At 42.8% G+C, this 25524-nt stretch overlaps 2 protein-coding genes across 2 annotated transcripts; one reads left to right on the forward strand and one right to left on the reverse strand.

The window, feature by feature from the left end:
• The first annotated feature begins 3736 nt into the window (after nt 1–3736).
• TMEM14A (transmembrane protein 14A) lies at nt 3737–10928 on the forward strand. Its single transcript, XM_063389353.1, has 5 exons — nt 3737–3934; nt 5124–5208; nt 6644–6745; nt 9390–9477; nt 10474–10928. Exons 2-5 carry the CDS (start codon nt 5133–5135, stop codon nt 10511–10513), a joined length of 306 nt encoding a protein of 101 aa, XP_063245423.1. The 5' UTR covers nt 3737–3934; nt 5124–5132; the 3' UTR covers nt 10514–10928.
• A 1572-nt stretch (nt 10929–12500) lies between these two features.
• LOC134546533 (glutathione S-transferase) lies at nt 12501–23546 on the reverse strand. Its single transcript, XM_063389350.1, has 7 exons — nt 23417–23546; nt 20631–20748; nt 19134–19185; nt 18770–18902; nt 18050–18191; nt 13590–13721; nt 12501–12852 (listed from the first exon to the last, which is right to left on the reverse strand). The coding sequence occupies exons 2-7, from the start codon at nt 20715–20717 to the stop codon at nt 12730–12732; spliced, it is 669 nt and encodes a 222-aa protein (XP_063245420.1). The 5' UTR covers nt 20718–20748; nt 23417–23546; the 3' UTR covers nt 12501–12729.
• Between the last annotated feature and the right edge of the window lie 1978 nt (nt 23547–25524).

The raw sequence follows: 25524 nt of genomic DNA on the forward strand, positions 1-25524 counted from the left end.
AAATGTTACATTTTTTTCTGTCTGGTTATGTTTCTGCTGGGCTACTGAGTTGACTCAGTCATTGAGGACTGGGAGAGACAGAGCAAAACTCATCAATTACTCACAAAATAACAGACTGGAACACAAAACTGGAAATGAAGAGGCCCTTTTGGCAGCAGTGACCTATTAAACTTGAGCACCATCTCCTGTGAAATCACTGTCCAAGAACCTATCTCTTTTTCCTTTGCAGGCTTTAGTCCTGTTCCTATATGAACATAGTCCTGTTTAGTCCTATGTTCATATATGTTTAGTTCATAGAAAAGGCCTTAAATGTCAGATTACTTCATAGTTGTTATTAGATGCAGTATCTCTGCCTTTTACTATTTGATTGATGATTCCAGATCTAAGCTTTCATACTAAGTTTTCAAGGAAGTGACACCTCAGAAGTACAGTGTAATAACCCAAAAAGTCACCGCAGAAAGTTGTACTTCAGTCTGTACATCAATCTCCTCAGCTTTTTAAAACAACCTTCTATTACTTTGACACCTGACAGTCCTTCTCACTGCTTATCTACATATGTGTGTGTATGTAAAAGCTTACAGATTTTATCTGTAACAATCACTTTTGTGTACTGGAACATACCAACTGACTTCTTCCTTTATTAACTGCAGATTATTAAACCTGAAGCCTCTGAATCTGCATTTCAGAAACAGTATTCTGTCTCCTCTTCCTTTTCCATAATCCAACCCAATGAGGAGAACAACCTTTGCACAAAAATATTGCAAAACTACACCTGTCTTAGGGTGCTTAGCTGCTCTCCTCTCCCCACCTTGGCACCCTTCTTCTGTCTACGGGATTTCAGAGGCACTCTTACATTCTGCAGATCACCTCTGGTATCACATTATGTTCTGGAATAGCAATTAGCATTAAATCTTACTTGAAGCTTATGACTATGAACAGCTCTTAGTGTTCATACAGGAAGACCAACAAAAAGCACAAACAAGTTACTGCAGAGAGGGGCCTTTTATGTGCTTCATCCTGCCAACACCTTCTCTAACAACAGGTAGCTGCAGCAAAAATGTTCCAGGAGAAGATGGGCTGTGTTATACAAGTTATATGTTTAAGAAGCCTCCACTCAACACTTTCAACTCTTTTTCTCTTCAGGTCACATTTTCCTGAAGATGGAAAAATATATCCCTGAAAAATATATCCCTGAAAAATATATCCCTGAAACTAAGGCAATTTACTTGCCAGATTTGGAGGTTTGTTTTTCCAAAGCAAAGAGATGCTAGGGGCTATTCAGTGAAACGATTATGTTTATAATGGACAAAAATGTGTATTTTTGCCTAAAATCATCCTTGTAGTTGGCTCGATTGTTGTAAATGGAACTTTCCAAAACCAAAGCAAACAAATCATAATACAAAACAAAATAACCAAAACAAACTAAAATAAAACAGCTGGAAGCAGATACCCAACAGGGGAAATTTCAGCTCAGATTGGCAGTAACAAGCAAGTGAAAACTATACAAGAAAGCACACAGCAACAGTAACACTGGCTATGCTGCTAGCTCTGTTATAGCTCTGTAAGGATTGAGATGTTTGATTTGTCATGCTACCAATAAACTAATTTAATTCATTCTCCTCCTATTCAGAATGTCCCATCTGTGCTGTAAAATACAGCAACCATTTCACATCAGACAACAGTTAAGTAAAACCTTAGGGAAAACAGTACAAAATACTTTTTGTAATTGAAAATTGAAGGCAACATAACAAGCAGCATATAATTATGTTAATTCAAATTTTACCCAGACTTCAGGGGTACCCAGTCTGCTTAAGTGATGAGTATCACTGAATCAGTAACCACAACTGGTCATTATCCTAGAGGTGCCAAAAGATACTGTATTTGTTACACTCTGGAATCCCCTCAAATAGACTTCCATGGTTCTGCTCCATTTAATTCCCTGATTATTTTATTGTGCTTTGCAAGAGCCACAAGTCTCATAATACTTCATGAAGAAATCCAAGATTTCTGGATTCCAGCTTATGAATCTTCTTTTTGTTTGCATTTTGGAGCCATCCTGCCCTCAAGTGTCCCGTTTGTTTTCCAAAGTTGCAGTACATTCAGTCTTCCTTCCCACAGACACTGTGGTGAGATAAAGACAGCAGTTCTGTTTTCCACTGAGCAGACAGACTTGGACAGCTCACATGCAGTGGGTTTGTACTGCAGCAGTTAAACACTACCAGAAAAAAACAAATGGAATGTTAGGAGTGGAAATTAGATACGTTAATGAGAATGAGAATGCTGATTTGCTTTCCAGTTTGCTCTTTGGAGCGGAAAACTCCCACACCTTTAAGCAAAGAAATCTAAAGGAAACACAGGATTTTGGCAGAGATTTTCAAATTACCCCTGAAGAAGGCAGGTATCCAAGTCCTATCACATGGCATTGTGAGTCTCTCCCTGTTGTGGCCATGTTTATGCTCAGTCTGTTTGTGGGAACAAGGGAAGTGTGGGGAATGTCGCACACAGGCACCCCTGTATCACCCCTGAAGGACACGTCCTGTGCTGGTCAAGAATCACTCACATGAGAAAAAGCTAAAGAAACACTGCGGAGGGGGACAAAATACAGACAAAAATAGCTTGTGGTGGAACAGGTCCAGCAAACAGGGCTAGCAGACAAGAAAGTCAGGGTGTTAAAATAACCACATCAAGCAGTTTCATAAATTAGCTACGTGTTTAGTATCAGAGTGTTGGGGCTCGTGCCTGATGTTTTCCCTGACAAACACATCCGAGCATTCAGCCTACGTGCCTGCTCACCTGACTTCATGCAGCAGCCCTCAGACTTTCAAAAAACACAAGCAAGGAGAGAGTGGAACCTGTTTACGAGAGAGCAGGGGGCAGAAGGGTGCTCGGTGCAGCAATGAGTGCCCAGTGCTGGGTCACAGGGCGGCTGTAGGGGCTGCAGGCAGCAGACCCGCACTCTGCCCCTGCCCAGGTCTCCGTGGGATGGGCACACTTTGGGGACAAGTGCATCTGAAGATGGGACTCCTTCATTTGTGAGTTCTTCCATCCTAAACACGGCAAGGAAAGGGGAGTTGGCCTTAAAAGAGTAAAATATCCACAGACCCTTCCAGAGCCTGAAGGGCTGGATCAGAAGTCTCAAGCAGGAGATGCCCACCCTGGAGTAGGGCACAGGCACAGAGGGGCCCTGACAGAGTGTGCTGCCCTGCACCAGCACAGCCACCACTCACAGAATCACAGAACTGCTGGGGTGGAAGGGACCTGTGCAGATCATCTAGCCCAATATTAGCACCATGCTCTGTCCAACTGAGCTGAAACTTCCCTTTAGTTCATGGCCATTGCTCCTTGTCCGGTTGCTGTGCACCACCAGAAAGTCTGGCACCACCCTCTCAACACCCAGCTCTGATTTATATGCATGAATCCTCTCTGATTCTTCTCTAGACAAAACAGACCCAAGTCCTGCAGTCTCTCCTTATAAAAGAGATCCTCCAGACCCCTAGTCATCTTTGTGGCCTCCGCTGGACTCTCTCCTGTAGTTCCATGTCTCTCTTTTACTGCGGAGCTCAGAAGTGGACACAGCATTCCAGATGTGGCCTCACTAGGGCCGAGCAGGAGGGGGATCACCTCCCGTTGGCCGCGCTCGTCCCGATGCCCCCTGGATTCCAGTGCCCTCCTGGCCGCAGGGGCGCTGCCGGCTCATTGTCACCGCTTGTCCCCCGCGGCGCGGCTCCGCCGAGCGCCGCCAGCCGCCGCTCCGCCAGCGGCGCTGCGGGCGGGCCGGGCCGCGCCGCCGCCGTCACGGCGACAGGCGGCCTCCTTCCGCCACCCGGGGGCTGAGCCGGGGCTGGGGCGGCTCGGCCGGGCCGGCGCCCCACGGAGCCCGGCGGGCGCGGGAGGCGGGGCCGGGGCAGGTCTGAGGGCGGCGCGGCGGGACGAGGTACGGCGGGGCTGGGCTGGGCTGCGGCGGCGGGTGAGGGGCGCTGGGCGGGGCGCGGGGTCGGCCCCGCAGGCCGCTGCCTTCGCCCGGGGGCGCCGCGGAGCGACGGGCGGGCTGCGGACCCGGCGGGAGGCGGCCACGAAGGGCAGGCACATCAGAGGCGCGGGGGTCCCTGTGCCCTGCGTCCCTGGCCCCCGCCTCTGCAAACCTCGTCCTCCGGGTGCCATGGCCCCCTAAACCCACCTTTTATCCTGAGGAGTTACGACATGAGGAGGAGTGGGCTCGCTGTATTTCTTTTGATACTAAAGGCTTGACATGAAATGCTGAGTGAGCACTCTTTGCTACCACTCTTTAACACTGCGGCCAAGGAAACACGCTGAGCTATAAAGAAGGGTGTGCTTAATTAAGTGTACGCTTGATTTGGGAGGAGGGGAAAGGTGTGTCCCACCGGGGGATGGGGCAGAGGCCGTGGTGCTGCAGGGGCTGCACAGCACTGCCAGTCACGCCTTCCACAGCCCTGCCAGGGAAGTAAGGACCAGCATCACGACAGAACCTTAAATGCTTTCTGCGAACAGAAGCCTTACTTCAGACAATGCATCAAAATGTAAAGGTGAAATAAAAGGGGCATAGATACAGGATGAAGTACCTGTATGTACAGCTTCCCAAAACAGCCTAAGTTTCTGTCTGGAAACTTTGACTAGACTGTGAAAGTTCGTATTTTTCCTGGTGCAGAGTTTGTTACATGCAGCTTGAAATGCTCCAGGTACGGTGTGGTTGAAAGGAGATGAAAGCACTGAGCTGACCACCCAGAAGACCTGTATGTATCCGTAGTGTGCACTCAGCTCAGTCGTATGGCACAAGTGCAACAAAACATGCTTTGGATGGTGTCAAGCTTTTTGCCTGTGTTACATGTATTTGTGACTGGGAAAAATGTATGCCACATATATCCCAAAAAATCCCCTAATGGAAATATGATATACTGGGGTGTAAGGAAGGGCAGCAGTTGTTGAAAGGATGGTAAAATAGCCAACAGGCACACCTTCACCTGTTGAAGGTTTTGACACAGTAGTCAAACACGGCTTAGGAGAGTGTGGCTTTATTTAGAACCCTGTAAGTAATGATCACTTTTTTTTACCAGGAGGAAGGAACTTGTTTGCCTTCAGTTGCAATATGTCTGTTTTCTTTCCAGAGTGGGACCATGGCTGTTGACTGGATTGGTTTTGCATATGCTTCATTGTTGGTGGTTGGAGGTGTGGTAGCATACACTCGTAAAGGTTAGTACTGGGACAGAAGGGTTTGGAAATCAAGCATTTGATTTCTTCTATGCAATGTGAGACATGAAAGCTTTGCTTTAATTAACACAGCTGCATTTTACATCCTTCATGTGCTGCTGTAAGTGCACTGAGTCTCGTGAGATGTTCTTGGGCCAGCTTAAGCATTTTTAAGTGAGTTTATTTTCAAGGCAAAGAGTGGACGTTGTCATGTTATCTTTGACCTTAAATGCATTTTGGGCTTTCTCATCTCCTTTTAATCATGCCTATGTTGAACACAGTATACCTTAATTAAAGCTTATTTTCTACACAGGAATCCAGGCTCGATTCTGACATTTCCAGGTGCACTGTGGGAAAAAGCCCTTTACTTGTGTGCTCCGAGTCGGTGGTTAATTCTCTGCCGCTGTTAGAATTGTGCCTTTTCACAGTAAGATATCGAGTCAGGTTTTAGGTGGCAGTGTGCCCCCACAAAGAGCAGTTCGGGTGTTCCAGGGATTCCCGCAGCCCCGCGGGCGGCAGCGCCGTGCCCGAGCCCGGCACCGGCAGAGGTCGCGGCGGTACCGAGGACGGGCAGGGAGAGCTGCGGGCGGGTCCTGTCTCTGCTCTCCGCACAGCCCCAGCAGCGCCTCGCTCTGTCCCTGTTCCATTGTCCGCCACCATTCTTGTGCTTTAGGGTCACCATCTCCCCTCGTAGTGTGCACGTACTTTGCTCTCGGAGACAGGGCTTCACATCTGAATTTCTGGAAACGCTGTGTTTCTGTGTTTGCAGCCAGCTGCACTCACTGACTGTCCCGTTCACCTGTTCTCTTCACTCTTTCAATTCTTGGTCAATCTTCTTGGCAAATCTAGATTATTTTTTGTTGGTTATGATTTGTGTTTGCTTGCAAAGTCTTGATTAAAAATACTCAAAACAAAGGGATTGGGAGCTAAATGACATTGGGCATCTAGATTCTTTATTTATAAATATCTGGGGATCAGCTTAATTCAAATAATGTCTGCTGTGCAGATTCTGCAATTTTATCATATGGTACCAAGACAAATGTCTGTTCAGAAATCCAAATATATTAGGAATGTACCTGGGATTTATGAACCAGTTTTTTAATAGCAATGCAAGAAGATGTCAAGTTACTTTTAAAAGACCTGTTTTCATCGTCACTGCCATTTATTTGTTTTTTCATTCTTTATTCATTAAATGTGATGTTGGTAATAGCATTTCTTTGTCCAGGACTGATGTCAGACTGAAAGGCCTCACATTATGACCACACATGTTTTCCAATTTACTCTTTATATATATTGACACATTTGTGCCATTTTTTGGAGACTCACAAGTGCTGCTTTTAGTATGTTTGGATACTACCGTGTAAAGAGACAACTGGCACATAAAGATTGAGCTTAAAGACATTGTATTGAGAAATAACACTTGAATGATTTCTTGCAGGTAGTAAAATCTCTTTAGCTGCTGGACTCACCTTTGGCTCTGTGGCTGGTTATGGAGCTTACTGTGTATCATGTGACCCGAGAAATGTGAAGATATCACTGTGTAAGTGTTTCACTACAGTAAGCAAACAAACAAACAAACAAGTAGCATCCTGAACTACATGTAAAATTCTCTTTTTAGTAAATTTGGGGTATTGCTTTGGTTTACATGCTAGGTTTTAAATAGGGTTCAACACTTCAACTTAGCTTGCAAAATTCAGGAGGCATTTACAGGGTAATGCAGATCATTGACACAAAGCGAGCACGTGTGTTACCACCTGGCAGCACTTCTTTTATGAGATGGTTGCCTAACATTGCACATATTGTGAAATCCAGCTGGGAAACAGGAGGCAGTACTGCAATAAAATCATTAGAGCTACAGATTAGAATTTTGCAATTTGAGCAGTAAAGTAAGCGTGGGATCCAGTGTTGCATAACGTAACTTATCCTCAGCTCCCAGTGAATGGAACAGTTGGACTTAGTGTTTTTCCTTTGCTGCTAAGAAAGACAGGATACAAAGTATGCAATAACTGTCATGTAGTTTTAGGCATGTGAGGACTTTCTCAAGTGGAGAAATGTATATTACTTATTTAGAAGTTACAGCAATGATAGAGTTCACTAACCTGCCTTAGAAAGTTCTCCTTACATAAAGTAAAAGGAACAAAGACTTTTTAAAGCAGTCTTAGTTTACAAAGAAATGTTTTAATTGTTTTTTATTATAAATGCTTTTGTGGAAAATTAGAATGTTTTCACTTATGTGTAACATGCCAAAATGTGAAGAGCTGCTAGAGCACAAATGAAAGATGGAAATTAAGTGCCTGGAAGAAAGTGACCACTCTGAACTTAGAAACCACTACAGTAAATTACAATGTAAAATAAAGCAAGCACACAAACCTTTAAAAGGTTAGGAAATCCAAAAACAACCCATCCATCCAAACTGTAATTATTGACAGTATTTTTCACCTATGCAAGACTCTCCTACAGTAATATTAGGTAATATTTTGGTACAAGACCTTGATAGTAAGGTTGTTTTAAGTTGTCCTGCATGCAAAGAGTATGTAGCCTATGGGTACCCCAGGCAAATTCTCTTAGTTGTTTTATAAATTATTATTTCAGGCATTTTCCTACTTCACCTGAAATAAGTTCTGTGGTTTCTTGGATACTTTAATGCATTTTTATGTGTTTGAAGTAGATGCAGAAATTCAAATCTCAATATGCAAGAGTTAGTAGCATTCACAATGCAATTTGATTCTGATCTGAATATGATTCACTGGATTGAATTTGTCTTGATATATTGAATTTCTTTGACTGGATTAAGTTGAAACAGTGAATGTATAAGACTTTCTAAAATCTGGTCTAAAAGCTGAATGCGTTAAAAAGTCTCTGGAACCTGTAAAAAAGCTAGATACCAGCAAATGGAAAAAAAAAAAGAAACATGACAGAGTGAATATGCTTTGTAGCTTGTAATAAACTGTAAATATACTCAGGACTCTGGCAAAACACATGCTGTGGAATAGTTCACTCTTGAGACATTCCTGAGAGGATCAAGGCTACGTGACTAGAAAATAAGAGCAATGGATAATGGAGCATAATAAAGGTATCTTTAATGAGTGCACATAGTTGGTAGAGTTCTGTAAGATACTTGTAACTGTCAGGGCTTGTTTTATAATGCTGAAGTGAGTTTAAAACTAATTTTTGACACCTACGAACACAGGGCTGGCCCCAGGACTAGACAGTGGAATTTGAAGAGAATTAGCCAGATGGTTTAACTGCTCCATAAACAGGGAAGAGATCTGTGGAACTGCCATACTTTAGCTGTGAGAGTGACAAAGCCCAGCTGCTCATGAGAAGTCCTGCTCTCTGCCCACTTCTAGGAAGCATTTTAAGTGACAGTTCTTTAGTGAAGGTAGCTATCTTTGCAGTTTTATGTGTTCTCCTCAGTCTTCTCATTTATGTAGCACTCTGCAGCCATAGTTCAAGGTGAAATCCCTATGCCTAATGAGTTCATTGCTGCCTCCATGTTTAGGTAAGACTGCTCCAGGAGGAAGATGCAGTTTCTTTCATGATGTTTGTTCTCTGCTGCTTGTGCTGCATTTATTGCCCTCTTGGGCTGCCCACCTCTTGTCACAGGCAAGGATGGTTCCCTCATAGCAAAAGGCTTCAAAGGAATTGTAGTCATGAAGAAGATGCTGATAGTCATATTCTGTAGCAAAAATAGGTGGCAGACCTTCCAGTATAGTTTTTAAGGCTCAGCAAATAAATAGCTAATCTTCTAAAAATAAAAAAGATGTTGAATGCTCTAGCTCCTTGAATAGTTAGAAAACAGAAAACTAGGGTGGTGGGATTTATGAGACACTATTCCTGTAATTCAGTATACATGTTACTGCTGTGGCCAAGATTCTTTCTACTATGTTGGTATCCCCATGAATTTAGATGTGAGTAGAATTGACTGACTGAAAACTTACCTAGTCTTCATAGAATAGGATTTAGCATTCTGCTGCACATGGAAACTTTATTTGTAGCTAAAAGAAATCATAATGCTGTATTTTGGAAAAGCAAGAATGTTTTTACAGCCTCTATTTCTGATCTAATGTTTCACTAAACTGCAGTTCATAGGAAAACAGCAATGACCTTTGATAACTCTGTGTGTTCCTGAGTGGTCCACTGAGAAAAGTGAGAACATAAATATATTGGATTGTCTTTCACAGTTTCATCTTTTCTTTTGACCATTATAATGGGAATGAGGTTCAAGAGGTCCAAGAAATTAATGCCAGCCGGACTAGTAGCATGCCTGAGGTAAATACATATTGCAGATCTTAATGTCAAGATTTCACTGGTTTTCAAATCGTTGCCATTTCACACCTGATTCAAGGCAGTGTCAGTGGATGTCACTGCTAGTGTTGGTGGAAGTCATTCAGCAGCTACACAGCTTAAGTGAAATTAGTTTGGAGGTCACAGTCCTGTTCACAGTGAACAGCTTTTTCATGTTACTAGGCAGATGCAGCTGATAAGAAGTGACTTTTTCAGCACAGAAAGGAGAGGTCAGTAGTTAAATATTAATGCATATCAATAAGGCTTCTAGAAGAACCTACATAAGCCTTTTTGAACACATACACATAAAATTAGTCTAATTTCATACAACACAGTCATCTTAGGAAAAAAAGGCCAACACTTTGGTTTAAAAGTGCTGCGTTCAAATCTACTGGAACCACAGTAGTGTTGAAAACCAGGACATTTTTGACCTGACCTAAGAACTTTGGTCAGTATTAATGCAAATTAAAAGAATTCTGGCTGTTCCAACTGCTTTATTGCTGCTGTTTGACAATCTGGAAAATATAATTTTCTGAACTTATTAATTTGGATTTAAATTATGGAGTAAGTTCAAAACTTTTTTTTTCCCTAATGAATCTGTAATGGAAAACATTTCCAGAATCCCCATCTTCTGAAGGAATAATAACTGTTGCTTTGTTGTTACCAGATTTAATACAACCATTCTGTTTTACTTCAGTTACATACAGGGAGGAAAAAATCAGAAGCAAATTATCAAGATGCAAAATTTAATAAAGATTTACACTGGAAATTGTTATTGTCTGTTGTGGATTGCTTTTCCAGCCTAGGTGGGCTTTGTTTTTCCAAGACACCAAGACTGTAGATTTAGACACCTGAAAAGGTGACTTAATAGAGACTCCAGTGTCAGTTATTTATGAATGCACTGTTATTTAATGATGACTTCCACTGGTTTTATTATTGACAGTCATATTTATGTTTTCTTGTTTGGGTTTTTTTTTTCAGCCTTTTGATGATTTTGAGGCTTGTTTTTATGCTGCTGTAGGAGAATTGAGAGCCGAATATGACTGCCATGCCCACCAAACAGACATGCTCTCCATACTTGAAAGACAAGTTTGAACACAAGTCTTATACTGCATTTATATTTTCCGTAAAAGATCTGTACCTGTTATTTGATTATTGACATGTGCTGATATTTTAAAAGCTTCTTTTAAAAACTAAAGCAAGTGTTTTGTTGGTATATTTTGATCTACTTTCATTTAAGCAATCTATTAACTCATGGGATTCTTTGTAAGTTTGATCTCTTTTAGGGGTGCAGAGCACCCCAGGAAATTGAATTACTCTTGCACTGTATCTCTGAAAGAATATCTATAAATATATGTTTATGCTAAAAAGCTATCTTGTATTGAAGTATAATTTTGTAGTTTCTGAGAATAAATAATCAGTTCCAAATCAAAAAAGTCTTGGGCCTGTACTGTATTGCACTAGAAAACCACCTTCCTTTGCAATGCACATTTTTGTTCCCGTAGTTCTAAATATAAAAAATCAGTGTTCAAATAAAATGTAAAATGTTCAAAGCTTACCAGTTTTTTAAGCAGACGAGTGAACCCTTTTGTCAATGGAGGAGCCTGGTGCTCTGCTTTGTACTCAGTAGTGATTAAACATGTACTGTGCTGTAAATTGCCAGAGACATGAACCATGGCTGAGGTTTGTCGTGCTGCATGGAGAGGTTCCAAGCTCTCAGTACTCTGGAACAAGTTTGCCATTCCAGTCTCACAAAGATTTTCTTGCTGAAGTCCCCTCCATAAGCAGAAGAGACTGGTCAGTCATAAACTATTCAGGGATTAAAGTTGCTTTGATTTGTGTACAAAATAAGTATTCCTGGGGTCTCAAAGTTTGGCTAAGACTGTCTTCTGGTGTACAGGAAATATAAGCAAAATCATTAGGAAGCAGTATGGTGGGTGCACTTTTGAAAACAAATGGAAATTTTGCTGCTTTTCTTTTTTTTCATACAAAGTTTGCTTATGAAGATTATCATTTATCATGATACCACCTTTGTGATGGTTCCTAAGTCATAGCACTTGTTTGGAAGAGAGGAATAGCCCAGTGAAGTGAGTACTCTGCTGGGCATGGCAAAGCACTGCTTCCAGCTACTGAGGTCATTTTAATGTAAACCTGTTTGGAACTCAGCAGTGCCCCAGTGCCTGGGGCACGTGTGGTTTGTACCTCTGAGATGCACGTGGCTCTTCTTAGGCACGAGTCAGGAAAGGAGTTAACTCTGCTGGGCAGCAATTCTTCATGTACACTGGCTGACTGTTTGCCTAAGCAGTTGGAGAAACAACGAGTGAGGAGAAACAACTAAGTGCAAAGAAGGATGGTTTATGGCAATGTTCTTAAAGGGAACAGTGATGGTTCCCATGAAATTAGGGTAAAAAGAATCTGACATAGTAGTGCATGCTTTAAGCACTGTTGAGGTAAAACTCACTCAAAAGGTAAGCAGCCAGTGCACTTGGCTTCAAAACTGTGGGAAATGACGGCAAAGGTAAAACCTTACAAAAAAACCACTCAAGGGGCATTCGCCTCATTGACCAGGCAGCCAAGCAGCAAAAAGAAGACCAAGGGAATGGGTGCTTTCAGCGGATGAAAACCACAGCAGGCCAATTAAACACAAGGACTTTGATCTTTCAGTGAAAAAAATCACTCCTAAGAGATTCATGTGGGGATTAGAAAAGTTTCTTACTTCTGCCTGTAAACTTAAAAGGATCATGAATTTTAATTTTACTTTTGAAGGTTTTATTTACCTAATTTTTAAGCTGTGAAATACAACAGGGAGACAGTGAATTTTCTAGGAGACCACCTAGAAAACCAAACCAAAAGATTCTAGGCCTGAATTTAAATGACTTCTCAATTTTCATGGTGTGGCTCCTCTCTCCTGCAGTTTATAAAAAAAGGGGGTTGGGGATCATGAGGCTTTTCTACAGTACTCCAGAAGCTACCGTTGAATATTTTACCCTACCAGGCCTGCACTGTAATTCAGCACACACAAAGTGTCAGCGTATTTTATTTTATATAACTGCTTCATGAAATTCTTCTTTCTGGACTCAACAGGTCCAAATTAGCCTTTTACTCTAATTTAAAAGTGTATTCACAGTTAGTGTTTCAACACTGGCCATATGATGCAAGTTACAGAGTACATCTATGCAGTTAATGTTTACAAGACAAGCTCTGGTAATATACTACAGTTGGGTTATCTTCATCAGATTAGATATTGAATATTTTCCTCACAACAGCAATAAACTTCTCATCTGGTGGTGGCTTCCTCTGGCTGCCAGGCTGTAAGAATTTTTTGATTGTTGGAATGTTACTGATTCTTCCTTTAAAAGCCTGTAAGAAGCAACAGTAAAGCAAATAAGATTAAGGAAATTATAATTCCATTCTTTATAGCTTAAAGATCAGGTGATTTGGATTTTTACTTGTCAGACATACTTATTAAACAGAAAAAGGTAGTAGCATTTTCTGATCTGTAATGCTGGTGCCATACCCATAATTTCCCAGATGGGAATGGGAGAAATTAATATGAAAGAGTTAAGATTCATCCAGTAGAAAGTAGAAGAAAAAAACCCCACATCCTGGCTCCAAATCCTGCAGATATATTTGAGGGGAAAAAAAAAAACGAGACAAGGACAGGAATGAGTGCAAAGCACTACAGAAGTCAGAACATATGAAACTTAACTGCTTTTTGTATATGATTTCTTAAAATTTTAATTTTACTGGCAAAAAGAAAAGGACAGGACCTGCAGACACACCAGGCCACAGACTTTCCTTCTGGATGTTGTTGGTGTGTTTGAAGACATGGAAGTAGCAGTTACAGGACCAAACTGGTAGCACTAGTGAGTGAATTCCTGCCAGCTGAGAACAGCTGGGAAAAGCAGAACTGGAGCAAAGTGAGTCCCCAGCAGCTCTGGGGCAAGGCAGTGCACTGAGTGCATGTTTATGTAGTCAAACAGACCCAGAGATGTGTAGGTACAATGGCTCAAAAGATGCAAACATCAATTAACTTTTAACAACACTCAGTGAAATTTGTTTGTTACCTTCCACACTGACACCAGGTGATTACTAACCTGCAGCAGAGGGAATGCAGACAGTACATCAGCTTTACATTCTTCTACCATTAAAATGGCTTCCAGCAGATGGACATCTGCCCAGCTTAATTTGTTGCCAACAAGATAATCCTGTCCGTGATCTTTTAAGGCCTATAAAGTATGAACAAATTTTTAAAAAAATAAATCACATGGGATGTTGCCTAGGCTGGGTACGGGTATAAAGTCTCTAAAGATCTTACTACATCTTGATTTTTAAATAGAGTAATTTATTTATACAAAAGCACATATCTGAAGGTAGAGAGTTCTAAGAGCGGCCTTATTCTACAACCAGTTACAAACCTAGGCAAAGAAAGTCTGAACAAGACAATAACTAAAGCATAGAAATCTTAACACATACAACTCAAATGAGACAGCGAACAAAGCATAAGATTCCTAACAAACAGAGCTCTAATAATTCATAGCCTCAGGGTAAAGCAACCTCTTATTACTGTCTGCATTTTCAATCGCTGGGATCACACTAACAGAGAGGAATCGATCACAAGTTTCAGACAGGGATTTCAGCCACAGGGATCGTAATAACAAAAGGGACCCCGAAATTCCAAACCCACACAGAGCCCTCGGCCACAGGGACGCGGACGCAACGGGAAATCCCGAACCGCACAGAGCTCCCGTCCGGGGAATCGCGAGGGCAGTGGGGGCCCGAGCCACGCAGGGTTCCCGAGGGCAATGGGGGCCCGAGCCAAACAGGGTTCCCGTCCGGGGGATCGCGAGGGCAATGGGGGCCCGAGCCGCGCAGGGTTCCCGAGGGCAGGTGGAGGGCCCGAGCCGCGCAGGGCTCCCGTCCGGGGGACCGCGAGGGCAGATGGAGGGTCCGAGCCGCGCAGGGTTCCCGTCCGTGGGATCGCAAAGACAGTGGGGCCCCGGGGTCCCTCCCCACACAGAGTCCCCGACTGTCCCAACCGGCGCACCGGTAGTGAGTGCTGCAGGGGAAAAGGGGGGACCCCGGGGCCCAGGTCCCTTAGTGCGGGGACCGCGATGTATAATACCTTAAAATCCCGTCTCGGCTCCCTGTCAAGGATCGTTCCTCAGGTTGCAAAGAGTGGAGGTTGGATCGATGGATCGAATTGATCGATCAATCGATGCCTCCACCTCCAACCCTGAGGCTTTTTATCCCAAATTGCAAAATGCATATTCATGTTTTTTATCTACACACTAACCAATCTAGGTACAATTCTAAAGTTCGTAAAACTACGAAAAACAGTATCAGAACCTACGCACATAACATATCTATTAACGCAAAACACTATCTTGCTAGCCTGAAGTTCTATCTTGTTATTGTAAAAAACCTCTATCCTATCATATATGAAAAACTCTGTCTTCCCTACATAAAGTTTATACGAGTTACAAACAGCAGTCTACCCTATTTTTGTTATGTCTTTAAGTTTATACGAGTTACAAACAGCAGTCTACCCTATTTTTGTTATGTCTTTACTCTATCACTAGGCCTGAAGCTGTGTCCTTCTACACTGAACTAGGACTTAGGGCATGCAAAGCTTAAAGCTAAGGGTTGGATTTCTACTTTGTGCATTTAAAGCTTTTATATATTCTAATTTTTCTAAAGGCTTTAATTCTATCTCTGTACTTTTCACTCTCTGTGGAGGATCCATGGAAACATGGACTCCGACAGGATGTAACAATTTTGTCTAGGTATTTCATTGCAGACTGACTTCTAAAAAAACACAGCAGAGCAAAGCCATGCAAGGACCAATGAAGTCAGAAAGTGATAAATATTCTTTAAACAAAAAAATTAAATCAGAATTCGTGTTTCAGTGTGTGTGATCTCATTTCTCACTCTATCCTACTGCACCAGGTAGCTGTATACCAAGTCCAGTACCACAAGAAAGACTTAATCACACAAAAGAAACAGGACTAAAGTAATTGGAAAAGGTAGTTAGGCCAGTTTACATGTAAGCACACCTTGAATTTTTAAGAAAAAAGTTAAGTGAATATCCAGATGTTTCAGCAAAATTTGAGACTGCTGATTACAGTTTGAAATATGTCCAGAATGAAGGAATACAACCTTCCCACCCTTTATCCTGTAAGGAAGGACTCCTTTATGGCAAACTGCCGATGCAAGAATCACAGCCTGCCAAAGGTACTAACAACTAGCAGGCAGGTTGAGATGAACATTGCAGCACAGCTTCAGAGCAGTCACCAGCTCTCCTGCCTGTCTTTGTCCTGAAGACTACCACCCTCCTATCAGGAGCAAGAGAAGGACATGTCTGTGCTTAAGTCACACCAAGGCCACTCTTAAGTAACAAATGTGCAGGAAGACATCAGTCTGCGACTCTGGAAGCCAGCTGCTTCTCCAGGCCCATGTGCCAGTTCTACCACAGAGGCAGCAATCATGGGCAGAGTCACAGCCGATGCTTTCACGTAGTTATTTCCTACACCGCTCTAACAATGTCCACCACAGCCTGTTTATCAGACTGGATGGAAACTCCCAACCACAGCATCAGAATCTGATTGCCTGCAGGGCTTCATATTGCCTTTTGCTGCTCCATCTGGCTGCTGAGTGTCTAAGTGAACGCTCACAGCCAGGTATGTTTCTTGTCAGCTTGCTGAATGAATAACACAGACTGCAAACCCTGATAAGCTGAATCAATGGACATCTCAAACAGCTGGTACAGAAAGAAAATGATTAACCATTTTAACCAAATTAACTAGGCTAAAATCATGGAAAAGTTCAGCTGTGTCTTTACCATAAGCAAACAAGGATTACTTTAAAGACTCTCCCACATGGAGCATACATGCTAAAACATACCACAACAGTAGTTTATGCCACCAAGGCACAGGCTTAGAGAATTTTGGTGCATTTTTTATTGTTTAATAACTTTCCATACATATCAGACTTCTAATATTTTAAAGATTAGTGTGTGTAACCAATAGCTCTCAGCACAGCCCTCCATTGGTATGGCAGTGGAGATAATACAGAGGTGCTGGATTATGTAATTTATATTGTTATTTTACAGGGCAGCCTCTGTGGATTTTGTTTGTGCAATTTAAGGCTCTAAAAAGTGGGACATGAAATTGCATCAAGTCCTGTTTTGTTTTGGTTTTTTTTTGAATGGACTTCAGCTGCCTGGTAACCAAGGCTTCAAGCTAGAAAGCCAGCTCAGCTCTGAAACAACACAGCTTTTTATCCTTGGCTGATTTCCGAGACCACAATGCCCTGAAAAAGCACAGTGAGAAAGTCTGTACAGCACAACCACACATGGCACAAAAGGAAAAGTTACAAACAGAAACAAACTTGTGAGATGAGGATCACAGCAGGCTCAATTCAAACAAGAAAATTTTAACACAAAAAAACCTAAAATAACCTTACAGGAGAAATAAAACAACAGAACAAACAGCAAGTTGGTAGAAAATGGCAGTTGAGTAACATCCAGGCAATGTTCCAGGGAGAAGAAAGAACAATCCACCCCCTCCTGACCAACTCCTCCCTAGCCAAGAAAGCCTCTTCATGTGCTCTGAGGGGATGGCAAGCATACCAATGCCTTCCCTCACAGCTCAGGCTCTTTGATGCATGCTGGCCAGTAAATAATTGCTTTATGCTTTCTATGCTACATGTATCAAGCTTGCATAATCTCTCTGTGCACACCTAAGGATGCTCAAGTAGCAATTCAGAGAATGAAAATCCTACTATGTATAATACATGTAAGCAATGGATTTAAGGAAGATCATAGAATTGGATCCTTAGCTGTAAAGCACAGATATATTTAACTTTCAATAGCAAGAATAAAGGAGGCTGAGTGGGAGACCTTACTGCTCCCTACAACACCCTGACAGAAGGTTGTAGTAGGGTGGGGGTAGGCCTCTTCTCCCAGGTAACCTGTGATAGGACAGGAGAAAACAGACTCAAGTTGTGCCAAGGGAGGTTTAGATTAGATCTCAGGAAATTTTTGTTCATGGAAAGAGTTGTAAAGCACTGGAACAGACTGTCCAGGGAATTGGTGGGCTCACCATCCCTAAAAGGGTTCAAGAAACATGTGGATATGTCACGGGAGGACACAGTTTAATGGTGAATGTGGTGGTGGTGCTGGGTTGACAGTTGGACTTAATGATCTTTAGAAGGTCTTTCCCAGCCTTAACAATTCTGTGACCCATTACACTCCCAGACAGTACATACTGAAGGCTGGCACAAGTATTGAAATGATGCCTTTAGGCAAAATGCTGGGAGCCATCAGCCACTAAGCTAGGTTGAAAAAGAAAGACAGCAGAGACCCAGTATCGAAACCAGCCAAAAATTATTTTGTGGCTCTCTTTTCACATTGCTGGATACTGGCTCCATCATACATTCCTAGAATTGTACTGTCACTTGCCTTCCAGAAAGAAGATGTGTGAGGACAGGGGAGTGGGGTGGGAGAGAGAGCCTGGAACTCACTGTCTTTGTGAACTCCTGGTGATTTATCACTTACCTTTTCATAAACAGGAAAGTACCTGGTTGTAGCTCGTTCAATGATTAAGGCAAGACTCTTTTCTTTTGTATCAGCTGGTTGAAAAGGGAGATACATGATCATTCCCATTAGGTCTGTAGTTCCCTCCACGTACATATCAATCCTGAAACAAATATTTTTGTTCAGCATATATCATTCAAACTTTCCATTTTGTTTATGCTTTGTTTTGTTCCTGAAAATACAATGCTGAAGTGATCACTGAGTAAAACGTTGATTAATGAATGTAATGTAAGACACTGGTTTATTTTCTTGGTTCTTCCACTTCAAGAAAACTTCCAGTTTTTTTCAAAACACAAATTGTAAAATGGGCTCACAGTGTATGCAATAAGCAAGATAAAAGGCTGCAATTAATGTACTTAAAGTGGAATTCATGCTATTTTCCACTGATAACCTATTCATTTATGCTGTGGGAGAAAAGACTGCATATGCAAACCACTTTAGGAAAAAAAAAATAGTTTTGAGGTCTAATCATGAGATGATGCTGGCTACCAATTGCCAGTCCATAAGAATCACCACAATCTCTGGAGTTGCCATTCCATTCTCACAAAATAAACCCTCTACAGTCAGTGACAGTCTGTTAGGTATACTCACCTTTACATGCAGATACTTCACAGCAACATTCTTTCTGTAAATATTAACAACCACGGAGGAGTGTTAGTAAGTGGTACACTGTTACCATACCAGGCTCTTTCCTTCAGGTCCTTCCCATAGAGGTTGTACTTTGCTGCAATGTAGCTGAGGATGGCTCTGGTCTGCACCATCCTCATCCCATCGATCTCCACCATGGGCACCTGCTGAAACAGCAGGACTCCATCTAGGGAAGAAAAAGGAGCAAGCTGCAAAACTGCTGAAGTATACACTGAAAATAAAAAAGAGACCTGGTAAGAGACCAAGACATTTCTAATTCTCAGGGATGAATGCATCCACAAGGAAGCAGCTTTTCTTTACAGGTCACATCATATTGCAGGTCTTTAAAAAATACCTCCTGTTGTTCTTTTGTTATACTTGTGTGAATTTATGCTTAGGGTACAGTTTACAGACTCACCATTGCGCAATTTTTCTAAGTCTTCTTTTGTTTCAATGAATTCTTCCTCAAACTGGAAAGCAACAATAGAAAACAACACTGTCACTCTAAAGGCAGTGGAGAAGTGGGAGGAAGTCTGGCAGTCAGAGTCCACCTCTCCTCACTATTCTCCATACTTTTCTCTTTAGGTTGACCCTGCTGGGGAATCCATTCGGTGCCAGTAGCTGGGTGAGCACCTGCAGTTCCAGCTGCTCATGGAGCTCTGGGAAGAGCCAAGGCAAGAGCTGGGCACTGCCTCCATTTGCACAATAAAGGGCACGGGGGCCTCTGGCACTGGCCAGGTGAGACATGGCAGGAGCCCATGACACAAACCTTCACTTAGATTGTGAGGGTATAAAAGACCCAGGGTTTCCTTTGTTCTGGGTCCCTCCATGGAGTCACAAGCTCAACCTGTTACTCTGTTGTTGAACTATGATTAAATTATTTTAGGGACTGATGGAGAGGCTTCTGAATAGTCAGACAGGAAAGTTTCCTTAACAGACCCTCTACTTCACCTCTACTCCAGCAAATAACCCAAGACTTGGGTGTCCCCAATCTCACAGGACTGTACCATGCATTATGCTCCAGGAAGAACTTCCTTATTATAAAGACCAGACTCGCCTGCATGAACCATAAACAGATACCAAATCATTCACTTAAAAAGCAGATGATGCCACATGAAATATTGAGAAACTCCTTGTAAATTATGCCTCTCTTACATAGCATTTATTTCCCTCTTTAATCCACCGGATTTCTTATTTTCTTCCCCCCCTCCTTTTTTTTTTTTTTTTTTTTTTTTTTTTTTTTTTTTTTTAATCAGGAAATTTGAATGAGGACAAGATCTTGATTTCCTCAGCACCCATGCTCTGATAATTCTCTGTCAGTAACATTCTCAAGTGAGCATCATTTTAAAAAACCTTTTATTTCCAACAGAGTATAAATAGTTTTAAAAAAAACATATTCAAACAAAAACTTAATGTAGAAATTAAAATGTCTTAGGATGGCCTTCTCCCCTAATGTAAATCTAGACAGATCTCCTAACATTGCAGATTTGCTGATTTATCCTACTAAAGTCCTGACCCAAAGAACAAAAGGCACTTTGTTTGGTGAGAATGTTCAAAGGTTTTCATGTGGTATGCATGGTCTTTCAGTGGAGAAGACTTGTGAGATACATGGAAGTTATAAGCATTGAGAAAAAGTCACAGTTTTGTCTGTGGCAATAATTTAAAATCTCAGCTTAAAGTATGTTTCAAAAATGGTACCCATCAATTCTCTTTGTATGTTAAAATGTCTTTACAGTGCAACTATTGCTCAAGGAATACATGAAATACAATACAAGAGTGTATCACTCAGTCTAAGTAAGCATTCTGCATCACAATATGGGATGATGTGCATATCGCTAAGCACAGATGCATTGGGATGCCCTTCCAGAGAATACCAATTTTAATCACAAATCACTTTATAAAAAAAGGTACAAACCTCAACCCCAGCTGCTGCTAACAGCCATCGGATTGACTCCATCTTTCCCCTTCCCTTGGTGTAGTGCAGCTTGGGTTTCCCCGCCATGACTTCAGAGTTCTTGTTTCCTGATTAAATCCTGATAAAATAAGATCAAGATGATGATCTTATAGGAAGCATGCTTTAAATTAGCATTTTGAATGTGCCACTCCAAACTACTAAATTTGTATGAGCGTGAAAATAGAAGAACAATCAGTTCCTACACACTTGTGCTTGATGTAACCAAGTTTCCTGTGGATTAATGGAACAAAAGAAAAACTACACACTAACAGAATATGCAGCCATTCAACCACATAATGACAATAAGCATCTCCCAAATAATTTATTATTGTAGTTTTAACAGCTTACTGGAGTTTTACAATCAAAGCAGAACTGTAGGGTATTCCTGAATTATCACATTTTTGACTCTGCTGTGATGCAATCTCCTCAGTAGTTGCTAGGTTTTGTCATATGTCATATCATACTTGAAAAATGTACTGTATCACATGATGGCTTCCAAAGAATAACAAACTAGTGTTACCAGCACTATTTTCACCTCTCTCATAGACAATTCAGAGCCCAGTGCTCCTGTACCTTTAAAAATATGCTTTTAGAAGCAACATATTTCACCATGCCTACTGTGTTCCCTATTTACCTAGTTCTGCTACAGTCAAACTGTACCAGGGTTTTATATTCTATCTGCCCAAAAACTTAACTTTAAAATAAAAAACCAAATGCATGGGACTGACCTGTGTTGGGCAGATAAGGCCTGGGCAATGCCCCTGGCAGCAGGGGGCTCAAGTCAGCCCATCAGATGATGGCACTGGGATGAAACACTGTGTCTTTTCAAATTTCCCTACCATGTGCAGTCACATGCCACTGTATGACATTGGCAGCTGATGTGAGCTTGCCTGATGCTGGAAACAAAGCTAACACTGTACTCTTATCACTAATGGGTCACAGAAGAATGAAGCAAATTTCATGAGAAGACGGGCACAGACTAACAGAATGCTTTGTTGTTAAGCCAAGGGTTTATCTGTTCACAGGCAAGCTTATTTATGCTTGTATAGACTTCACAATACATAGCTGAGACACAAAGTAAAAATTTTGGCCATAATCCCAAGGCATCAATAAAGAGGCACAAACAGCACAACAGTGACAGAGGAGATCCCTGGCCCTCTACACTGATGTCCTTTGTGTTGGGTGCTGTCTTCCAAAGGCTCTACAGCACACATTCCATCACTCTATTAGGAACTGGACTCACAGGAGAAAGAGGTGCCCCCATCCAAAATGCAGACACCTCAGTCTCTTGTAGCAAAGTTCTCCTGATACAAAAAGATGCGCTTGTCAATAGAGTATGTCTTGAGTGGAGTTGGCATCTAATCTAGCGCTGCTGGATGCCTAGCTAGATTCCTGATGCCTGAACAGCAACAAGGCACTCAGAGAAGTGACTCAGTGCAGCTCCCTACACACATAAGAACATGATATACACTTCATTTCTATTTCCCGTGTATAACTTACATTGTAACAAGTAACAGAGCTCCTGACCTTCTATACTTCAAAAACACTTCACTTCCTGATGCTCAGAAAGTAGATGTTGGTCTCAGCTTCATCAGAGAGGAGAACTGCACTTAAACCCTCACAGACTGGACAAACACTCTAACCTCCAGCATGTGGGATCAAGGCTGAGAAACACACTATAAGGACAGGCTAGCATAAGCACAAAGAGCAAACACCCTTGACCTCTCCACAAAGCAGAGCTGGACCTGATAAAATTCAGCCCACCTGGAGCTCTGGCTGCCGGTCTCAACCCAATGTTACACTCAAAACAGCCGGGAATATCTTCCTGCCAATGCACTGCTAAAGGTTCGCATTTGGGGTTTAGGCTGAACACTTACATATCTGCAACTATTTTGGTGACCCTGTTATGGGTCTGGAATGAATATCCCTCTGAAAAATAGAGACTAGTGATAAAAGAGTTGCAAAATTGGTAAAATGAGTTTCTTGAATAGCAATAATGGACCTGAAAATTAATCACGAACTTTCTCGATGTTTTAGTGCATCAGACCTTCCTTGAACCACAGCTACCCAGGTGTCAGAGAGGCAGCTACTGCTGGGATCGGTGCATTAAAAACCTCCCACCTTGTTTCGTCCAAAACAATTCAGGCACCAGCCTTTCAGTGAGAAACAAGTATGAATTTAGCAGCAAGCTCATCATCTGATCCAAGACTTTAACCTTTCTTCCTAACTGGACATGGGCCCCACAGCAGTTCTGTGCAAGGCGCTGTTGCTCGAGGCCGTCCCGCACGGGGCTGTGCACAGGACGGGCTCACAGCACAGCGCTGCGTCGGCCTCCGGACCCTCTGAGGAGTGCAGCTGCTCACCAGCGGGAGGTCTCCGCCGGGGCTCGGGCCAGGTCCACCGCCCGAGCCCGGAGGAGTGTCTGGACTAGGGGAAAGGCAAAGTACTCCCAGAGATTGCAAAACTTGCACTCCAAAGAGCAGTTCCTCTTCAGCGTCCCCGCTGATCCTACCCAGAGCTAACCACAAACCCCCTCTGTGCCCACCCACCCGCCCGTCTTGGTTTCTGCTGCAGGAGAGGCCGGGGAATTAACCCCGGACAAACTCCCTGGAGCAGCACGGCAGGACTTTCCTCGGTGCCAGCCGGTCTGTCACGCACTTCGGCCTTTGCCCTCCGGGCAGGAGCCCTGATCCCGGCAAAACCCACACACCCACGGGGCTGGCACCGCCCGCCCCCCGTCGCAGTACCGTCTGCCCGGGCCGCTCCGCCGTCACAGCACCGCCACAGCACCGCCACGGAGGCACACAGCACCTCCACAGTCCGACCCCCCGCCCCGTCAGGCGGCCGCTCCTCCCCTCCGCTTCCGCCGTGCCCACCGCCGCCCCCGCCGCCAAACCGCATCACCGAACCCTCCCACCGCCCCCCACCAAAAGCCACCTCGGCCTTTTCCCTGCGGTCTTGCGGAGTTTCTGTTGCAAAATGTGGAATACGTAAATATTTTCTTGAGAAAGGATGTGCTTTGATGTTTAATCTTTGTATACTTTCAAGCCTAATCAACCAAGGAAGAAGTTCTTATCCTTGAAACAGAGCAGCTACCAAACAAGGTCTAAGTGCTGTGGAAAAGAGAAATTCCTTGGCAGGAGAATTGCCTTGTCAAGGGTTGAACATGTTTTAATGATCACAGACCTGGGGGGAGTTTAACAAGGCTTGGAAAGAAGGATGTACCTCTGATAGTGGATACATAAAATACAGAATTTATGGGCCTCAAGGGCATTTGGCAGAACTCCCAAGATAAGGAAGAAACTAATAAAGCCCTTTCAGCAACTGTGCTGAGCTGAGCTGTGACCAGGGAAAAGGTAATTCCTGCAGGGAGAGATTCCCACACCACTGACTCACAGCCCACCAGAGCCTGCAGAATAATTAGCATGAGAAGAGAGAGAATCACTAACCAATAGAAGATAGTATACTAATTATTAAGAGAACTAGGTGACTTGTAGTCAATGAACATTAATGCCTTTGGTTGCTAAAATGGATAAATAGTAAAACGTTGTCCTTAATTTTTGGAATACCACAGAGAACCAGGCTTGCACAACTCTGAAATTAATAGTCAATGTCTCTTGAGTGTGTAAATATTGGTTTAAACAAAGCAGGTTTTCTGGACAACATTTCCACTGGGCTGGCTCCGAGGCAGCTGCACCTCGTGACGTGGCCGGGACAGTGCGCAGGGCACAGGCCTGGAGGCCCCGAGGCAGCAGCGATGATGTGGCCGGGGGAGGCTGGGGCTGCAGCCCCTGTGCAAGGGGTGCCGAGCACTCCTTGTGCCAGGGGCTCTGCTCTGTGTGGCTGAAGGCTGGGATGTGGGGGGGGATCCTGAACCACATGGCCATGTCCAGAGCTCATCCTGGCACGAGTCAGTACCCGCAGCCCAAGTTTCTGGCTAGAGTTTCTGACAGCAGTCAGCAGCTGCAAGTGTTGTCTGAATGCTTCAGTGAGACTGGAGGGAAGCAGCTTGAGTAACAACTCTCTTTAATACATGCTCTGACACTGAAAAACATGGGTTCATTTCTTTTTTTGATGATGAAAACTGGTCCCACCTGCAAGGAATTTGTTATGAAGAAACAGTTGGCCTTAGAAAGAGCTACAGTGCCTTGAGTTTGCCCAGCTGAAAACTGACACTACTCTAGTTTTAGCTGGATTTACAGCACTGGCTTTTTCATTTACAGACTTGGTTTATTTGGTGTTTAAGTAATATCACAGGATCATAGAATGGTTTTGGTTAGAAGGGACCTTTAAAGATCATCTAGTTCCAACCCTCCTGAAGGAACACCTTTCATGACATAAATGCACGTTTCTATCAAAGTTCAACAGTCTTGCTAACCTCAGTAGTGGAGCTTGATTTAAGTGATTACAATGAAGAACTCCACTACAACTTGTATTAAACTTGTTTAATATACACTGATTTAAGTCAATATGGATTCCTACATTCCAAGGTCTCACTAACACTTCACACCATCCTGACTCCTTTCTCAGTAAATTTTAAACTGGTAACAAGCATTTGTGTCTCAGAGTCTGCGAAGTGCTTTTAGCTGCTACAAGAGACCTTCTGACAAAGGAAACATTGGTCAAACTGCAGTACAAGAGTTTCAGTGTCTAGTGACAAAGCAGAGGTGCTGGAGAACCTCTGGTCTAAGCATATTCCCTGTTAATTTCAGAGGAAAGCTGAATCCAAACCCTTCATCCTCAGCTAACCCAAACCTGCAGGCTTTTCCTGCCATTCCCCAGAAAAAAATACATGACCTTCTGTTTGGGATAATCTCTCCTAATTTTCCAACAATTCCTGGGAATGCCAGAAAAA

This window comes from Prinia subflava, chromosome 2 (genome assembly GCF_021018805.1).
Source record: "Prinia subflava isolate CZ2003 ecotype Zambia chromosome 2, Cam_Psub_1.2, whole genome shotgun sequence".
NCBI classification, from domain to species: domain Eukaryota; kingdom Metazoa; phylum Chordata; class Aves; order Passeriformes; family Cisticolidae; genus Prinia; species Prinia subflava.

Bases quoted from the DNA above. Each gene is read 5' to 3' on its own strand.
- TMEM14A (XM_063389353.1), top strand. From the start codon at position 5,133: ATGGCTGTTGACTGGATTGGTTTTGCATATGCTTCATTGTTGGTGGTT. The intron at 5,209-6,643 runs GTTAGTACTGGG...GATTTCTTGCAG, and splicing joins GGTAGCATACACTCGTAAAG to GTAGTAAAATCTCTTTAGCT. The intron at 6,746-9,389 runs GTAAGTGTTTCA...TGTCTTTCACAG, and splicing joins AAATGTGAAGATATCACTGT to TTTCATCTTTTCTTTTGACC.
- LOC134546533 (XM_063389350.1), bottom strand. From the start codon at position 20,717: ATGGCGGGGAAACCCAAGCTGCACTACACCAAGGGAAGGGGAAAGATG. The intron at 19,186-20,630 runs GTTTGTACCTTT...GTTGCTTTCCAG, and splicing joins TAGCAGCAGCTGGGGTTGAG to TTTGAGGAAGAATTCATTGA. The intron at 18,903-19,133 runs GTGAGTCTGTAA...TTTCTTCCCTAG, and splicing joins CTTAGAAAAATTGCGCAATG to ATGGAGTCCTGCTGTTTCAG.